We start from the raw sequence: 19,920 nt of genomic DNA on the forward strand, positions 1-19,920 counted from the left end.
GTAGTGACGACTTCCTTCGGAACGGAAGTAAAGCCGTTGGTCCCGAGATGAACTAGCCCAGGGCTAAAAATCTCGTTAATAAAGAAAGAAAGAAAAAAAAAGTAAAATATCTCAGAACAAAGGTTTTGGCACTTGGTGCGGTTTAGCAGAACCCCGACCAAATGCATCGAGATAGCAATGAAAACAAACTTTTATGGTTCTCTAACTCGATATCGAGATACAAAATCTCGCATAACTTATGATCTCGCCCTAAAAGCCATTGGTAACCATGTGTGTAGCTCATTGTTTCTGAGAATTTGAATGGATTTACACGTTGTTTAACAACTCTATGGTGAAGAAAGGATCATTATCTAACTACCAGTGATGTTGGTTGTAATGTTTATTCCTTCACTTGCTCAGAAACAATGAGCTACACACATGGTTACCAATGGCTTTTAGGGCGTTATCTCAGAGTATGCGAGAAATATAGAGTAAGGGAGAGATGACAGTAGTATATTTTTTTTACTTATTCGCTTATTTAGTAGACTCAAGCGCCGCCAGGCATAACGGAGCCGAATTCATTTGATTTGGTTTACAAAATCTTGTTTGCTTCTTAAACATCTATGTTCGTTTTGGGGAACCTTAAAACTCGCGGTTTGGTCGAGGTTAAAGAATACAATTTTTTTTCTTGTTTTTTAGTTTTTTAGTATAATTTTGCCTGTCGATCGAAAACAAATCATGCACAAATTATGTCACGCTCCTAGGAGGGGAGGGGGTAGAGCCAAGCGTGACAAGCCTTACAAAAAATTCGGAGGATTCATACAAAAAGTGTGACAAAGGAGGGGGGGGTCGAAAAAGTTGAAATTTAGCGTGACATAATTTGTGTACCATCCCTAGGCCATATAATAATTCGATAAAAAACGACATATGCTATTTTACGTCCAAAACAATGCTTCTAGTCGATTTGAAAAATATCAGTCTATCATCGACCAAATGCCATAATAAAAATTAAGTTTTATTAAAGATTTAACTTCTTTGCCATGTTAGTTACGGTCAAGTTGCATTAGTTGTTCAAGTAATGATAGCAATGTTTCAGATAAATGTATTAAAATAATGGAAAGTCCTAGAGATGATCTCCATGCACTTGCGAAAGAACTCAACTGCTGCTACAAGGGAAAATGTTAAATCTATGTGTAAAACAAATAGTTTTTTTTTTCGAAACACAAGCGTTAGCGTTAGCGTAGTTATGGTATACTTCGTAGATTAGATACTAGCAGTATTCATGTTTTTTTTTATTTTGTATTTTGTTCAAAACACAAGTACCGTAAAGTGCCCTGATTCAGCGCATTGTCTAACTCCGCACATTTGTTCTAACAATTGTCGAAATTCATGAAAATTTTCAATTTTTTCCATGCCGCTATCTGTATATGAAGATAGTTGCACTGCACTTACCATTATCATCAAACATCATTCCCATTTTTTTTATAAATATTCCTAAATGCGCGGAGTTAGGTTTTTAGATGCACTGAATTACGGCACTTTACGGTAACTCAAGTAGTTTCATGTCAAAAAAAATAAACTGTTTTCCTTTTAGTCTCCTTTTTGTCTCAGAAAAGTGATCAATTTATACATTTGGTATAAGCCATGCAACGCATCAAAATTCAATACATTTTATAATAAATAAAAAACTTTAGTTGGTAAAGATAAGATCGAGAATCCGGTAATCATGGAAATGAACCTTATTCATATATTTAGTCGAACCATGGTTTTGTAAGGTATTGTTGGTCATTTAGTAATTTAGTAGCATTTTGTTTTCCATTTCACTCTCCCACACTTGCTCAAAAGCCAAGTCACATATAAAAGTGTACATAATGTTTAATGTCATAAGAATGAGAATATCATAAATCCTTCCATAAGTGCAAGTGGGGCGATAATACGGGATACAGTAAGAATCGAGAATAGGGTCAGGAGTGTTTGGCCCAGGAGTAAATGTATCTTATGCACTGGGAAGTTGGCCAACAGTTTTTCAGGCCGAAATTTATGCCATTCTTGAATGCGCTGACATTTGTCTTAAAAGGCGCTACCGGAATGCTAATATATGTATTTGTTCGGATAGCAAAGCAGCCCTGAACGCTTTGAAGTCTAGAACTTACACATCAAGACTTGTTTGGGAGTGTTCCAAGCTACTGCAGTAGTTGTCCTATCGTAATAAGGTTAATCTATATTGGGTTCCTGGCCATTGCGGAATAGAAGGAAATGAAAAAGCTGATCAGTTAGCAAAACAAGGTTCTTCCATGCAATTTATAGGGCCTCAACCGTTCTTCGGAATGGCCTCTTGTGCTCTGAAAATGCAATTAAAGAGCTGGATGAAGGCAAAAATTAAACTAAACTGGAAGAACGCAATGGACTCTCGTCAGTCCAAACGATTCATCGAACCAGACGCCTATCAAACGCTGAGGTTGTTAAACCTCAATAAACACGATCTAAGTACTTATACTGGCTTATTAACAGGCCACTGCCCCAGCAAACGTTACCTTAAAATTATAGGTAAATTGCCAGAAGATATGTGTCGTTTCTGTAAATTAGAAAGCGAAAGCACTGAACATTTGTTGTGCAAGTGTGTTGCACTATACCACAAGCGTTGTAGATATTTAGATAAAGGCTTGCTAGAGCCTAATGAAATTCAGTACTATCATCCAAAACAGGTACTACATTTTATCCGAAACGTAATACCTGATTGGGATGCACGCCAATAGCTGTGGAGATAGTTACTTCATATAGAAACATATTTCTACAGTACGGCAAAAACAAAGAGGATAACACCACAATAGATCAACTTAATGGTCGCAGTGGTATCATGTCCCCACAGAGGAAAAAAAAAAAAAAGAATCGATAAGAAAAGTTTAAAATTCAATGTATAACATGTTGAGAATTGTTTATGCTATCAATATCTTAACCATCGGCAAAAAGATCAAAGATGTCTATAAATAAAGAGTTTTGTACATTCCAGTCAAAGTTACTGGTGTACCCAATTTTTGAACTAATGTTCCGTCATCTAATTCCATATAAGATCCCCAAAAGCTTGCAAGGTCAAACATTTGACTGGTATTGAACTGAAGGGCAAACATTCAAATCTCATTTTATTTATTTTTGTTTATGTTTTTAAAATGTTATGATTTAATAATACTGACCCGAAAACGTTGTTTAACTATACTGCCCATAAACGCATAATTGTCCCATGTGAATAGGAAATCCAGCAAACATGGGACTGACATGCATTTATGGGCAGTATAGTAGAACTCTCGATAAATCGTAACGGTCTTGCCTTCACATCAACCATTTTTAAATATCACTGGGAGAATTGAATAAACTTCGATTCAATAATTTATATCTTTTAAATCATAAAAATTGTATTCACTAACCTTAAAACATCCCCACACTAACATAGTTTTTAAAATAAGTACAATATTCAAAATGTAAACAATGTAAAAAAATAAAACATTTCGGCTCTGGTATGAAAAGAATTAGGAAAAAAAAATTCATAAAAATAAGACAGATACAGCTCTACAGTTTCAGACTCCCAAATTTGACTATGAAAAATTGTCTATAAAATAGAAATTTTATACAATATTAGCCAACTCTCTGCATTTCCCTGAGTGGACGTCGTAAACCAAATGCGACGTTTACTATCCAAGGAATCTTACAACACACAATCACAATTAACAAAAGTTACAAAGTTTATATTTTGTAAAGATAGATACAGCAAAATATAAACTTTGTAATTTATGTAATATCAAAATTGCGTCATGCAATACTCAACAAATGTGTCTGTCTAATCGATTTGTATGTGACTTTCGTGGAATGATTTGGAAAATCCGCGATTTTCGCGACTGTTTTTCATTCACTCGCGATTTTTGCGTCTGGCGGCACAAATCCGCGAGAATCGCGAAATTCGCGACTGTTGTAACAATAACAACCCTGAAAATCAAGTGTTCGGAATACGAGTCTTTTCGAAATCGTTTTAAATTATGAAAACAATATAACAATGTCAAAAAAGACTTGAAATATTTTTTAAAGCCTTCTCTGCCCATATTCGCATAACAGTCCCATGTTCTATGGGATTTCATTTCGGACATTTTACATAAATAACAACGGATAACACATTATACTTAGAGATCCGTTATATTTGCGTCAAAGAATAAAAAATAATACAAATCTGCAACAAAATGACGGTACACAAAACGACAGCTACACAAATTTACTGTAGTCAAACTTAAAATTAGCCCACGCATGGCACACGTCGAAAATTGCCAGTGGATCCTTATCAGTTTCGGCTTTTTGTTGGCCTTCTTCTACCGAATCGAACAGTTTCCGTTTCGTCTGCGTTCGGCCTCCCGACGATTGGACAGAAATGCCACTCTCATGGTGATGGACGGATTGCTTTTTGCCATACTTTTTACCTGAGGCAGAACCAACTTCTGGCAAGTGACCAACAACTGCATTGGAATTGCTTTTGGGTGGAAATTTGTTGAATTGCTCCGCAGGGACCAGAATCTGCGATCCATTCGATTTGGAACGTTGCTGCTCGATGTCACCCATCGATTTGTGTCGCTGCCGTTGACGGTTTCCAGATTGGTTCCCCGTGTTTGCTGTCTTGTTTTCAAAGAACTTGGAGTTCTGCTTTCCGGTTGAGCCAAAGACAGGTGAATTAGCGTTGCCCGGTGCCATTCCTTTCTGTTTGGATTTTTGAACTTTGTCCACCCATTTCTTGAGTTGCTTCACGAAGGGTAGAATCATGAAGAAAGAGTTCCCATTCATGCAGAGATTATCTTTGACGAAATTGTCGCTTTTCGAGGCTGGCAGCAGGTCAATGGGGAACCACTCGCAGCATTTGATTTCATTACGGGTTCGCGGAGCAAATACCGTTGAAATGGGAACTCCCCGGATCAAGTACAGCCTAGTGTACTGGAAGTTGATGACCGTTTCGATGAATTCCGTTGGGACCAACAATTTTTTGATATCGTATCCGGTCTCTTCGTACACCTCTCGGATGGCGCAGTGAACGGGTTCTTCATTTTCGTTGATCTTACCTTTGGGAAATCCCCAGGAAGATTTGGCCCAGTACGACTGCACCATCAAGACATGTTTCAGATCCTCGGACAACAAAATCGCACCGTAAGTGGGAACCGACAGTTTGTATTGCTTCCAGTCTTCAAGAATTTTCTCCACATAACTCACGTGCGGTTGCAGGAAAGGGATGTGCTGTAAGAAAGGATTTGTTAACAATAGTAGATTCTATCCCAACTGGGATGTAACGTCAGAAAGAATTTGAAAATTATTATTCATTTTTACAAAAAAGCAAGCTCACTGCCTTGGGGGCTTTTTAGTGACCGGCTTCTGAAACAAGTGAACATTCAATATCACCACCTTCTTTGAGGGAAATCCTGGTTACGCCCAATGCAAATGTGTCTCACCTGAAACAGCTGGAAGGCAAACTGTTTGATTCCGCATTTCTGCTTCTGGGCCACGCAGTAAAAGTCCAAGTAGAACCAATGGGCCAGTTCGATTTGAAAGCACACCCGGATGAGATTCTGGCGTTCGTTTTCCGGAACATTGATGATGAATCGGCTGCCCAAATCGTCCAGAATATCCTTGCTAATGACTATCGTTGGCTGCTGCTGCTGAGTTTGGGCGGTTTTCGGTTTGCTTACGCTGGCAATCGATGGCGGGACAACAGTTGCAGGACTATTTGTGGCCATATTTTCACACTTCGAGGGCGTTTATTGCAAAATTAGTTTAAGAAACAAAATTATGATTTTTCATTGCGCATCACCGAAAGTATTTTTTGTTTACTGGATATTTTTTGTTGATGTTTTTCGATACGGCTGCGGGACGAAACACATGAAACTAGTACTACACTGCACAACACTGAGGGAAACAAACGAGAAAAAAACATTAATTTTCAAGCTGTTTACTGCCGTGAATCGCAAGTCAGTCCCATCTGTTAAAAGTAGGCATTGAGAAAATGGGCTGTGAAGTTTCCAAACACGTTTTCCATACGAATATTCAAAAAATTCCAGAGGATTAGAACATGTTCAAATCTGTATGAAACTTTCACAATCTGGTTATCACTACGATATATTTCTGGGAAAAATATAAAGTTGATCAAAACACGGTTCGTTTTTGTGCTACACGGTGCGAAAATCTGTAGTGGGACTGATATGCGGTTACTTTTCATTATGGGACAATTTGACTTGCTGTTTTTTCCTATTTTTTTCGAACCAATTATATTATCTCATCAGTGCAGCTGAAAAAGCATTGGAAAATGTGTTAAAAACTGAACTCAACTCAATTTTGACGAAAATGCAGATGGGACTGACTTGCGATTCACGGCAGTTTAGTACACGGGAAAAAAAAATCTGTGGTAAAAATAACTATTTTAGCTGACCACGCCCATTCTTAAAAGGGTTTATTCAAATATTACGTAACGCAAAATTTGACAATTTTAGACCCCCTCCCACCCCCACGTAACAGCTTTTGTATGGAAAATTTTAAATTTTTGTATGGACCGTAACACTATGTTAGACCCCCTCCCTCCCCCTCTTGCGTTACGTAATATTTGAACGGTCCCAAACTACCATGGAAATTCAGAGAAAATTACTACACGGGAAAAAAATCTGTGGTAAAAACTACTATTTTAGCTGACTACGCCCATTCTTGAAACTACCATGGAATTTCAGACCAATTTACTGTGTTTATGGTGGGATGTACCACATTACTGGTACATTTGACAGAAATAATTTACAACAATCTGATTTCGACAACAGACATGGTAAAATCAAGCGCATTTCTGGTCTGCTGAAAATTGCCGGTGTGAGCGCTTAACTTAACCCCCTAAAATGGTAGTTTTAACCGCACAATTTTTTTGCGTGTATGTTTACGGTACACCCCACCGCATTATACTGGTACATTTGACAGAAATATTGTAAGTTTTGCACGTTATCGGACGCGACGGTTTGTAATCGACGCCGATGAAACCGTCGCCACAAAGACAACGCCAACGAACCGCTGCGAATTTGTACCAGTACAACGGAAAATCATTGGATTTGTTTGCTGGCGACGATTTTGTCCGTGAAACAAACAATAATTTACAACAATCTGATTCCAACTACAGACATGGTAAAATCAAGCGCATTTCTGGTCTGCTGAAAATTGCCGGTGCGAGCGCTTAAGTTAATCCCCTAAAATGGTAGTTTTTACCGCACATTTTTTTGCGTGTAGAAAACCTATGAGCCTCTGTACGTGCCATAAATTCTTTTGTTCTCATGACTTATACTGTGCGCCGTGTGTTAGTGCTGTCTCGCTCTCTCTCACGGGCAACTTGAAAACAGAGCGCACAGTAAAAGTCAAATGTTTTATAGCATGCAAAGGCTCATGAAAACCCGCATACAAGGAGAAAACGGAAAACTCATATTTGAGTAATTTTAAACTTACTTTTGAGTTATTTTTCTCTCCCTATTTCATTCACTCCTTCTATTGTTGTGTAGAGCTTAGTGACATTTGAACACACGTAGACTAGCATACGCTCGTCATACACAGTTTGTTTTTGTTTTCCTCAAAGAAACTTACAGACGATTTCCAGACTCATCAAAATGCATATGGAAATATTACCCAATTTGAAAAATTCACACCCGGATTCTGGGTGTTTTTCGAGACAGAGTGCATATTGTAAGGTTCACAACTACATCTACACTAGGGCACCCATACCATCAGGCGTGATAACCACTATAGGAAAACACAGTTTGCCTAATGATCAGAACAATTCTCGCATAACTTCTGAACTCGCCCTAAAAGCCATTGGTAACCATGTGTGTAGCTCGTTGTTTCTGAGCATTTGAATGGATTTTCATGTTATTTTACAACACTATGTGGAAGAAAGGATCATTATCTACCTGTCCGTAATGTTGATTTCGATGCTTATTCTTTCATTTGCTCAGAAACAACGAGCTACTCACGTGGCTACCAATGGCTTTTAGGGCGTTATCTCAGAGTATGCGAGAATTAAACAAAGCATTCTGTTAATGTATCACAAACAGTTGCTATTATGTCGAACAATAAGAGTCCTTTAGCATCCTGGATAAAAAAATACAATACAAAAACAATATAGCGCATTGTAACAGTACCATTTGTAACCGTTCGTAAAACTTTACTAGAGATTATTAGCAAACTCGGTGGCTTAAGCGCCACTCTCAATGAGAGACCACCAGTCGTGTTCAGATTTGCCCGACGTTTAGAGACTTTTTCTCTCTGGGAGAGTTTTGAACGGTTCTTGGTAAACAACACTAGAAAATCAAACGCAAGAATAACTTTTACTCCTCCACAGCCTTAAAGTTTTAGGGAATTCAGAAGAGGATGCTTACTCAAAAGAGCTAATAAACGGAACGAAACGTAATGTAAGTTAGCGAGTCATTTTATTTAAGCATAGTTAAACCACAGACAAACAGACGTAACACTTAGAACAAATATCTTCAAAATCCATCGCCCAGTTTACACCATCAGCATCTAGTGAGCATGTTGCACGAAAAGGTGTTTCGTGCAACAAGACCGGCAGATGGCGGTAGTGTGAAACGTCAAACGCGAAGAAAAACGATGCGCGCGCCTCTGGTTGTGAGATTTGTAACATAGCGAATTTGAAATGATCATTAAATGAGTGGTCGATGGACATTTCGTCAGTGTTACGTCTGTTTGTCTGTGGTTAAACGTAACGGAAAAAGTAACTAATCTTTCTTCAAAAATGGTTTATTTTAGGAATCGAATTCACCATTCATTCGGGTTGGACAAAGGACCGTACGGAATGGAAAAGAGCAAACATGGCCATGTAAAATAAGCTCTTGGCGTACCTGCGCAGGATTTTGGCGTTGACTCGATGAAGGCTCGTTGACGGAAACCGAAATGTCGACTCCGCAGACTCGATGGGATGGCGACGATCGACCTCTGCAATGGCGGTGACGAGATGGCGACCACCGACTTGTCCGTGCGGCAAATTGGCGGGCAGCGATGAATTGACCCGCGTGCAAAATGGCCGAAGTATCGTTGCGGAGGGAGTGGCGGCTGGAATGGAAGCTTCCGATTTCAGAAAACGAGAGTGGTACGGCGATTTCGCCAAATAATACCCGGGACGATCCGCTCCTGCCAATAGGAATACACGTACCCAGCGACCCGGCTTCGCGTACCTGTCCGCTAATCCGAGCGGGGAGTAATGCAATCCTATCTTTGGGTTAGGATCGAGGTTCGCGGCGTGTAATTGACGTCACGCTTCGACGAACCGAACTCTCGGTGAAATGGTCCACAAAATGTAACGTGATGGGACTTTTACCTTCGGTAATTGGCGTCCAAAGGAGGAAATTCGCTACAGAGCACTTTAGCGACTTCACTCACGTCTCCGTTTAACTACCTATTAAAAGGCGGGCCTTTGCACTGCACACGGGTCTGAACGATGAACGGACTTCCAGAATTCTCGACGAACGGACTATCAAAATTCACGATTCGGCGGTGACGGATGCCGAATGCCGACGTAAAATCCAGCCGTACGGAAAAAGCGCAGGGCGCTGCATGTCCAACGCGAAATCACATTAGTTTTAAGCTTTTATGCAATTAATTAAAAAAAAAAAACAGAGATGGATTCAGTAGATTATACTACAAAAATTGTTTACGTGTACCAACCATTATGCGAGAAATGCAGTACTAGAAGTGGTACCCAATCTGAGCCGGAGTGGGACGGACCTAAGACAAGACAAGTCAGGTCAGAGTGCAAAAACGAAACCAATTGCTTGTCAAAAAAGACCACTTCTCATTGGTCGTTTTGGCAAAGGCCTACTTTCACATCGTTGAGTTGGATTGCAACAGGGCACTTTGTTGCTAGCCTGGCCTTGTTGTTAGTTCATAAATTAGAGTTTAAATAAAAAGTTTCAAATATTTTATGAAATCATTTTGCTTCAAATTAATTTATATTCGATTTTAGGTTTACCGCATGTGCTTCTACAATGCTAAAATGAATTAAAAATACTTACTTCACAGCAATGTAATGGAAATTGTTTCAATTTTCTCAAATAATATCGCCGTTTTTTAATATAAACCTGATTTTTTAATAAGCTAGCATCCTCTATTGCACTGAATGAATGAAACGTATAAGAAACAACAAAATTATGAACCTTGATGTTTGAATTTGTTCACAAGGTTTGCTTTAAGGGCTCATTCATTTATTTCATAACGCTTAAATTGGCCATTTTGGACACCCACCCACCCCCTTGTAACGCTTTTTGTATGAACATCAATCAGTTTTTGTATGGGCCGTAACATCGTCGGAACACCCACCCACCCCCTCCAGCGTTATTATTATTATTATTATTATTATGCTTTATTAGACTCCAGCGTTATGAAATTTGTGAATGGGCCCTTAAAAGGATTCTGGTTACACTGGCTTCTGTATCGTCAAGGTTATCACGTCCTGTCCTAGGGACGGACCTGCTTTAATCATGCCATTTAGCACAGTGTTTTGATTTGCGTCTAGTACTTCATCAAGTCGACATTAGTCATTTTACAAAAGTGAGTTGTTTTCATCGCATTGGTGTGCATTTTCGTTTAAAATAAACGAGATATTTCGATAGATTAAGTACTGTTCAGTGCTCTCAATGCCAAATTTCACGAATATTGTGAAAATGATTTTTCTGTAGAAGTGGTGTTTTGTGGAAAAAATAGTTCGAGTTTTCATTTGCGCACAACAAAAACTCAAGGCTCGTTTGGAACACGGTCGACATACGTCGTCGACAAAGAAGGAACTGTCAAACCTAAGTGTCAGTGCGGGCATTTGTTGACAAACTCTCTATTTTGAGTCGTTTTCCTGGTGGATTTCTGTGGTGGAACGTCTGGAGTGGGGCCAAAGTTTGTCTTTTCCTCCTCTAAGTGGTGGATTACTCAGCTAGCTGGTGGAGCGGAGCATATAGCAAAATAATACAATCCAGTTCTTGCTGTTTCACAAGAGCCATACAGTATTGATGGTGTGTGCGTGTTTACTTACTGGACGTGAATAATATGATCTAAGCTTGTGATGAAAATAGTGAAGAATAAATTCTGTATTTAGAGCACTGTAATCTTGCAGAAATGTGTTTCTGATGAAGATTCCTACGAACTAGAAGCAGAACTATCTGGAAGAGCTAAAAATCTGCCCCCAATCGCAGGGAAGGGTGTGATTTCCTACGTCTAAGCCCTGGATAGATAACTTTCATTTGCAGCTGCCTGTGAAAAGTGTGTCGATATGGCAGACAAAAGGTGAGAAATTTTCTTCCTACGGTCACCCCACAGTTATGGATCTATTGAGGGTAATTTTTCAATATAAATTATGATTAAAAATCATGGCGACGCCGTACAAAACAAAATTACCTCCCTGGCAGTGCAGAATAGGATTGTTTTCGAAAATACACCACAAAATCCGTGGTTATTTACGAAAAAGTGTCGATTTCGTTGGAAATTTTAAACGTTGTCCATCCCATAGATGTGCATCAGTGAGAGAGCAGGATCCTTATCATTGATTAAATTGATTCATGGCTAGGTACACCAATGTTGCAATTTATCTGTGAGGTAAAGAATTTGTTTCACTAAACAAAGCATACGGTTTGGCATTTCTTTCGGAATCGTCTTGTTTTTCATTCATAACTGTGGTATGGTTTTCAATGCTCTATGAATCTTCCTCGGGACAGAAAAAGTATACTTAACAATATTATAGTTGATTGTGATTCTGTACAGATTTATGCCCCTCGTAGGTAGAATGTGCTCAGTGTAATTACAACTCTATTTGATGAAACATTCTCCGTTTAATTCAACTATGATCCATATCTGTAAGGCGACTGTACTTTGTGTTCTCTGTTTTCTGTGTTTGTACTGTTGCCTTTATGTTGCTCCTGATAAAAATGATAACGAATTGCCTCTTTTTGCGCGTTTGATTTGTTTGTGTACTCCACAGTTCGACTGGTGACAAAAGTCCGGATCAGGGGGCCACCAGTCCAACCGGAAGCACCTCGGGATCAGGCGGCGGCAGCTGGTGGGGTTCCTGGTTGGACACGGCCAAATCCAGATCGGCCTCGGTGCTGGAAGCGGTCAAAAATGACCTGACCGAGTTGACAACGGCTGTGAAGACCGAGGCCACAAGCGCCACAGAGGCCCTCGGGAGGAGCCTTAGCTTGAACGAACCCGACTCCACAGTCGGTGCGATGAAAAAGAGCTTTAGTACGTTTTTAGGGCAGGTTACGGAAGCGTTGGTTCCAACACTGGACGAGGAGGAAGAGGGCGAAGATGTCCTAATTACACACGAAGGGACGGACGGATTGAATGGGTTCTACAAACACCTGGCCGAACTGCAATCCATGGAGGGAACCTATCTGGAGGAACCATCGGATGAACTGAGCGAGAAATACAAACGATGGATGGAGGTGGTTGAACAGGAGCAGTTTACGGAGCCTCGATTGGCGCGGCATTTGACCAGCAGTACCATTTTGAACGAACAGTATACAGCACTGGTGCCTAGCAAGGTAGCTCATATGGATTTTTGGAAAAGGTAAGAGTAGCATTCGAAATTCGACAATTGAGCTCTCGCCGAGCGGTGTCACGAACACATGCGCACATTTGCTGGTTGAAAATACTGCCATTTGATTTTGCTGGAAACAGCTGATCTTTGTTTATATTTTCAACCAGCAATCTTTAAGTAGTGTTGGTACCCTGTAACGTGTATGTACACGAGCGCAGAAACCACTATTACCTAGACTGTCACAAACTTGTAAACTAGGGTCATCAATCAGTGCTATAAGTATTCATTTTACGCTTCATGTAATCACTAGCTCTTAAACAGAAAAATTTAAAAACTCAACGGGCACCCCCGGCTCATTTTTTGGTGTAATCGGAGACATTTATGATTTACCTGATATTTTTGTTTTAAAGCTTCGTATGATTTCGTTATTAAGCTAGTAAAATCGTAAAATTACTGAGAAACATTTTCAAGCTGATTGAATATATTTGTTTTATAAATTAGTGTACAATTCCGTACAACTCTAATAAAACTATGCTAAAACTGAACATTACAGCACTTATTGAGATCTCTAAGCAAAATATGACGATCAATCTTTCAGAGGTAGATTTGTTATGAATGGAACCTTTCGATATTTTTATGAATTCATTTGCACTTTTTCTACTATCAATTTAAAAAGGAAGTGTAGGGAGTCGATGCCGGTTATGGACCCCTTGAGTATTATGGACCCCCTACAGAAAAACTTAAAATTAACACTCAAAGCAACCTTATTCATATGTAAATCCACCGGGAATACTTCGAGTGCATTGTCAGTCAGCAGTTTCAGACATAATATTTGGTTTGAGACGCATAAATACGGATATTGGAACAGTTTTGTAAATGAAACCACACAAGATGGTCCATAATACACATTTCCAGGTGGGTCCATAATAGGCACGTCGGCAGCGAGCCGGATTACATGGGAATCAAATGGAGGGTCCATAATAGGAAATGTCAAATTTGTAAACATTCCTATTATGTACCCCGGGAGGGTCCATAATTGGAATTCGGACAACAGTTTTTCAAATGTATATTTCGCTGGAAAAATCGAATGATTTTGTATGTTTCATATGCGTACTATGAAGTAAAAACGTTGTACTTGTTGTTAGACTCCACAAAACGTATATCCGTCTGAGATATCACTGCGGAAAAGCGTCGAGAATGGATTTCAGCTACTAAGAGGTCCATTACTAGCATTGAAACTCTATATTCGTCAACATTATTATTAATATTCTTATCTTTATTTACGAGATTTTCAGCCCTAGACTGGCTACTAATCTGAGAATATTTGTCAGCAATTCTGTTTGTTTCACCATCGCAAACAAAAGCAATGTTCTGTCAATTCTCACAACAAACACATGGTCAATAGTGTCAACCTTGCATTGCTATTGCAATTGAATTATATTGCGTCTGTCATTGGCACAAATGTGAACTTGTCAATTTTCTAGAATCTATGACATAACGTCGAAAGGGCAAAAGATCGAAGAGGAATACAAAGGGGATAAAAGGTCAAAAATCTTCTTTCAAAAATTATTTAATTTTTCATAATGCAAATTACTTCCAACCTTTGGTCCTTTTGACCTATTGCATTTTCGACCATTTGTCTTCCTTTTGTCTTTCGACTTATTGTCCATTTGATCGCTTGTTCCCAGGGTTCTGAATTTTCGTATCAATGATGCGAAATCTACGATTTTTCGCACGTAAGGAGAATGCTTTTTTCGCTTCCTCGCGTGAACATCTTTTATCGCTCACACTAATTTTCCCTGGAGCTACGATGGAGGATAACCGAAAATCACTCCACTCTGTGGATAATTTGATTTTCACTCCATCATATTTTCGCTCACCAACTGCTCCCGAGAATTATCACTATGTGGATAAACAAAAACTAGTGCCGGCGACGGGATTCGAACCTAGAACATTGCTAAAAACAACCGCGATGCGTGAACGCTAACCATGCTACCACACCAACTTGACGAAAGAAGTGGTTAATTTGGTGCATAAAAGCAACTGCTGCTCGTGGCGATGGATACAGGAAAAATTCTCCATGGATCGGAGAAAAAGAAAACAAACTTCTCACAGCTGCGGAAATGTGCAATTATCTATTTTCGCTTTGTTTTGTGGACGGATAAAATCGCAAGGCAGCTGATCGCTGAAAATGGTTGTGAGGGATAAATCCATTATCGTGAGGATGAGTGAGAATTCGGAAGCCTGGTTATAAATAATAATTGGAAAGAGGTTCGTTGACATACTTAGTTTTAAAAGCAATGCAAATTTCAACAATCGATAAGAGCAAAAGAGATTCAACTCGAAAATTTAACCTTCCAGTCATCGCGCGGTTCGCTACCGTCAGAACCACCACGCTGCTGTAGTGAGCGAAAAGCGAGCTTTTTTCACCAGTGTTGTACAAAATACAACAGCGCGACGACTGAAGTGTTAAATTTGGGCCTCGGCCTTTAAATTTTTAGGCTGTCTAGAATATAATCTACATGATATTGATACTAGATTTTTGCAACATTTTCATCTGAATCCGTTTAAACAGTTCACCTCATCAATTTGTTTTAAATTTACGTTGCATTTAAAATTATATTACAAACAACAAAACTTAAAAAAAAAATTGCACTAGACCCCCCGATGGATTATTTTCATTTTAGCAGCAAATGAAAGAGGAAGGTCTTTTCTTTCATTGGTCCAAATTTGAGACATGCCGATTTTTTTTTGTTATAAAGTTACATGAAAAAGACACCGTATACTGGTAGTAGAATGAATATGAATAACTTTAACTCGTCGAATACAACCATCGCCGTCCGACGGCAACGCCGTGGCACATCCTTTTTTTCATCGGAGGACCGTCGGGTGGTGTTTGGTTCTCACCCGAAGAACTATTCGGAACTTTTACGCATTATATGCAACTCTTGAACAACTTTTCAAGATTGTAATCAACTTTTCTGCGATTCTAAACACCGGAATATTACATTAACTACGAAAATTTGATTCGCGAAAATTTTCACTTCACTGTATTTATGTTTGTTGGAGTTAACATTCCCTAACAATCCCATACAAACGGTAGAGTGAAAGACAGTGTAAACAAACCACCTTCCCCGCAGCCAACCACACCGCACACCTACTGATTGCTTAGATCGGTGAACCTGTCATTATAAAAACCTTGCACGACGTCTCCACTTGTCCAGTAACTTGCCATTAACGAATTCGAGTGTAAAGTCGAACAGCTTTCCAGTGCCGTGACCAAGCTCCCGTATAACTCCGGTAGACTTGAAAACAGCATCGCCACGACCAGATGCTGCTTGAGTTCTTGTCCCATCGCAGGCAGTCTGTTCGTTAGCGCCGTTAGGTTACTCAGGTTGCCCAACATACTTCCGCCTCCCAGTAACCGCTGCGAGCAAAGCTTCCGTAACACATAGACCTTGCTTGAGAGAGATGACCGCTCGTGGTACTTCTTCAAACTGTCCCACATGTCCTTCGCCGTTGCAGCTCGAATGACGTGAGATAGTTGACCATTTTCGATTGACAATCCGATGAGCGCCCGTGCCTTTCGCGACGTTAGCAGTGCAGGTGGCATTCGCTTCGTCAGGCTTCGGTTCCGTAACGATGGTCTTCAATCGTTCCTAGATCAAAACCAACTCCATGCGAAATTTCCAGACTGGATAGTTGGAATCTCCCAGCTTCTGCAGCGAAGACTTGAACTCGTTCATCTTAAGAATAGGGTCCTAAAATGTATAATGAAATCTTGTTTTTATTTAATAACACGAAAGAGCATGTTGCTGCAACTACTTCAGCAATTTTCCTTGCTCAAATAACGACCAGCACAGTTCCACCAAACACCCATTCTTATGTTGCATTATAAAACGATTGATCACACGTTACCTTCGAAACTTAACCACCATTACTGATTAGTACAAAGGATGCTACAGCTCGTGTAAATGAACTGAAACATCAACAACCAGCACTGGTTTATAAGCAACTACTGAGCCCTGGCGGTCCTTCCGTTCGAAGAGGACCTGATAATATGCCGAAACATATTAACAGATCCTCCGCCTGTATGCAGCCGTTTCATGATAAATCATGAACCGTTAGATCTGTGCCAAAGTATTGGGAAGGTGATATGATTCACAGACGGATATCATTAGGGTGCACTTTCTACTTTGGCATCGTCAAACCCTGTGATCATGGCCAGGGTGTTAGCATTTACAATAACTTATATATTATTTTAATTAGATGTGCAACTTTAAAACCGCATATTTATTCATTTTTATATTGAGAAATTGAAAATTTAACTATGTGTACGAATTTTACACGGTATCTGGTAAGCCTATGCTGGGGTTAAACCTATGGCATCCTGCATATATAGTAGAAGCGATAAGAATTTGACTACCAACGCCGTTAGCTATGATTAAAATGACCAGATAGTACAGTCAACTCTCCCTTACTCGATATTCCGTATCTCGATATCGAGTTAGAGAACCATAGTAAAAGTTGGTTTTCATGGCTAACTCGATGGTCCCTTGGATCGCAGTTGCACTGGTTTTGTGTTCTGTAACTCGATACCTCCCTAACTCGATGGTCCCTTCAATATCGAGTAAGGGAGAGATGACTGTAGTTAAAATAAACGGTTATTGAAATTGTTTCTTTTTATTATTCATTTATTGTAGATATTTATTCAAGAAGGCGTTACTGGAAGACGCTATTGCGAACGCTGAGCTAGCAGAAAAGAAAGCAAAAGCAGCAATTGTTTCAAACGAAACTGTAGCTCCAAACAAAGTAATTGTCCAGACAGATCAGCCTAAAAGGACAATTGAAGAAGGTACGATTGAATCCTCCGTGTATCATTTTATGTGTTATCTTAATTTTCGTTTTGCAGAACTAATTCCAGACGACATCACATGGGCCGAGGTGCCGGAATTCGATGCATCTAATTTGGAACTGTCGGAAGAGGAACAGGCTCGCCTTCTGGAGGAGTACGAACAGGAAATCAAGGAACGCGAGAAGGCCGTTGGCAGTGGTCGCATGGATCCTGTCGACGAAGCGCTCCTCATTCAATCGGACATCGAAAAAACGCCACAAAAGAAGCCGCCGACATCAAGTGGCAACGATAAAAGCACACCTGCAACGAAAAAATCACAAAGTGCTAACAGTAGAAACGCGAACCAAAAAGTGCAACAGTCGAAAAGTGGATCGGTTAAACCGACCGGTAAGACAAACGCTACTGGCAAGCAAAAATCTTCAACTGCAAAACAGCAAAAGCCACAGAATGATCTGAAGATCGAAAAGAACCATTTCACCAAGGACGACGTTTCGTCCTCGAATTCGGATGAGAGCTGGGAGAAAGAGTTTGACTTAGAATGAAATATTTTACTCTCTACTATTACTTTCTAGTTGTCTAAGATATTTTTCCTCGGCATGGTAGCAGAGACTACCTCTTCTCAAAATGCATTCTATATTTTCTAATGTACTGGCCGTTAAATTGTGATGTACATTGAAGCAAGACCATTCAGTGGCATTTGAATGTGATGCGAGTCCGAAAGTTTGATAAAAGGTATCCACAGGATTTTTTTTTTGTAAATTTTAAAACAAAGCTGCATGTCTTGAATCCAATTTGAACTGTTAATTATTATTAGTAGAAACATGTGTAATAGTACTATTCGCCTTTTAATTTTATACATTCAATATAAATATTCATATATCTAATATACTTTATCCCATTCTATAGTAAAAAAAAAACAGAAAAAAATATCACGAAACACAGGAAGAGTTGTAAATTTACTACAACAATGGTACGCCATGATGTAGGTTCTACTGCGATAGAAGGCACAGGAATGAGGCCCCTAGGAATGTTTTTGTCTGAGATATAAAAGTAGTTTGATTTTAGCATAGATCGTGCAGCAGCGATACGTTATGTTTTCGCATAGGAAAAGCAAGATGAAGAAATTCGTGGCATATGCCCTTTAACGATGCGACACATGGCGGCAACAGAAATAAACCGCTGTCATTATTGTACTAAGTAAGAACAACATAAACGATTATGAGGAAATATTTTACTACTAATCAAATTTAATCTTGTATGTGCCTTTAATTACGCCAACAGTATCCGAATGCTTTAGGTAGATTATACATAAATTTTCATAATTTCGAACCTTCTGTGCAGTACAAATGTGAGCGAAATAAAAAACAAATTCAACAAGAGTGTTTGGTCCGTTGAATCTGTTGCATGCTCTTTTGCGGGCGAGCGATGAAATCCGGATCAATTGTGCCCGGTTTGTGTTGTTCTGGTAAAAAAAAAAACAGAAAAAAAAGTCAGCGTGCATCAGTAGTGTCCGGTTCGTTTAGAAACCGCACTATCGGTATCGCTCAGCCGTAGGGGGAGTCCTCTATGCCCGGACACTTTGTTTTTTGGTGATATTTCAAATCCTACATTTATTTTACCGTTTGTATATGTACAGTCAAAAAAAAATATCAATATTTTAAGTAAAAGGAATGTGAGGAAAAAATGAACCTGTACAATTCATTTTTATGGTGGGTTACATTATGTTTCAAAAATCGTATGCACTGAAAAGTGTCCTCTATGCTCGGATACTTTGATCTGCACTATCAAAGTTTACACCAAATTCACAGGCCAAGGGTTGCTTCGTATGTTAACACACCTTGTGGGTTCAATCTTTGCATGAAGCATATTAGTGAGATTATTGCTCAGTTCCATAAACTCTTTGTTGATCAGCGCCATATAGGGGAAATCGGGGTATAACCGAAACCCTAAGCTTATTGATAAAATATGTGTACTTTTGCTTGTCAAACTAACCTAAAATTATTGTAGAATCACATATTGGTTATAAATCTATCAATACTTGAAATCGCTGAATGATATATTAAGGTTATATAGTGATTTAAATAAAATTGATATTTCATCATTTTTGGGTGCAACAATTGAGAGTGCGGGTTAGTTCGACAACCTTTTGGGGGGGGGGCGGGCGGACCTGGTGTAGTGGTTAGAACACACGCCTCTCACGCCGAGGACCTGGGATCGAATCTCATCCCCGAGATAGTCACTGACAAAAAAGTAGTAGTGACGACTTCCTTCGGAAGGGAAGTAAAGCCGTTGGTCCCGAGATGAACTAGCCTAGGGCTAAAAATCTCGTTAATAAAGTTAAAAAAAAAAACCTGTTGAGGTAAAACCGACACAAGCAGTTTGAGTACAATTCATAAGTTGTAAACCTCACCATGACATGCCATATTAAAATGAATGCTTCAAACATGACTTTCGACTTCTATGACCCCTTCGTGTCACAAAGATCCATGTTGGAGCTGGACCCATC

At 39.4% G+C, this 19,920-nt stretch overlaps 2 protein-coding genes across 3 annotated transcripts; one reads left to right on the plus strand and one right to left on the minus strand.

The window, feature by feature from the left end:
• Positions 1-4,142: 4,142 nt before the first annotated feature.
• Positions 4,143-5,848, minus strand: LOC5579298 (m7GpppN-mRNA hydrolase). The gene is made up of 2 exons (XM_001647556.2): positions 5,454-5,848; positions 4,143-5,241 (listed from the first exon to the last, which is right to left on the minus strand). Exons 1-2 carry the CDS (start codon positions 5,736-5,738, stop codon positions 4,228-4,230), a joined length of 1,299 nt encoding a protein of 432 aa, XP_001647606.2. The 5' UTR covers positions 5,739-5,848; the 3' UTR covers positions 4,143-4,227.
• Positions 5,849-10,568: 4,720 nt separating this feature from the next.
• On the plus strand, positions 10,569-18,665 carry LOC5566633 (BSD domain-containing protein 1-A). Of its 2 annotated transcripts, none has more exons than XM_021854438.1 (5): positions 10,569-10,584; positions 11,138-11,307; positions 11,999-12,589; positions 17,263-17,414; positions 17,472-18,665. In XM_021854438.1, exons 2-5 carry the CDS (start codon positions 11,294-11,296, stop codon positions 17,954-17,956), a joined length of 1,242 nt encoding a protein of 413 aa, XP_021710130.1. In that variant the 5' UTR covers positions 10,569-10,584; positions 11,138-11,293; the 3' UTR covers positions 17,957-18,665. The 2 variants fall into 2 exon arrangements, with proteins under 2 accessions (XP_021710130.1, XP_001650970.2); XM_001650920.2 differs by having other exon boundaries at positions 10,576-11,036.
• The last annotated feature ends 1,255 nt before the right edge of the window (positions 18,666-19,920 follow it).

Source organism: Aedes aegypti, chromosome 3, assembly GCF_002204515.2.
Source record: "Aedes aegypti strain LVP_AGWG chromosome 3, AaegL5.0 Primary Assembly, whole genome shotgun sequence".
Lineage (NCBI taxonomy): Eukaryota > Metazoa > Arthropoda > Insecta > Diptera > Culicidae > Aedes > Aedes aegypti.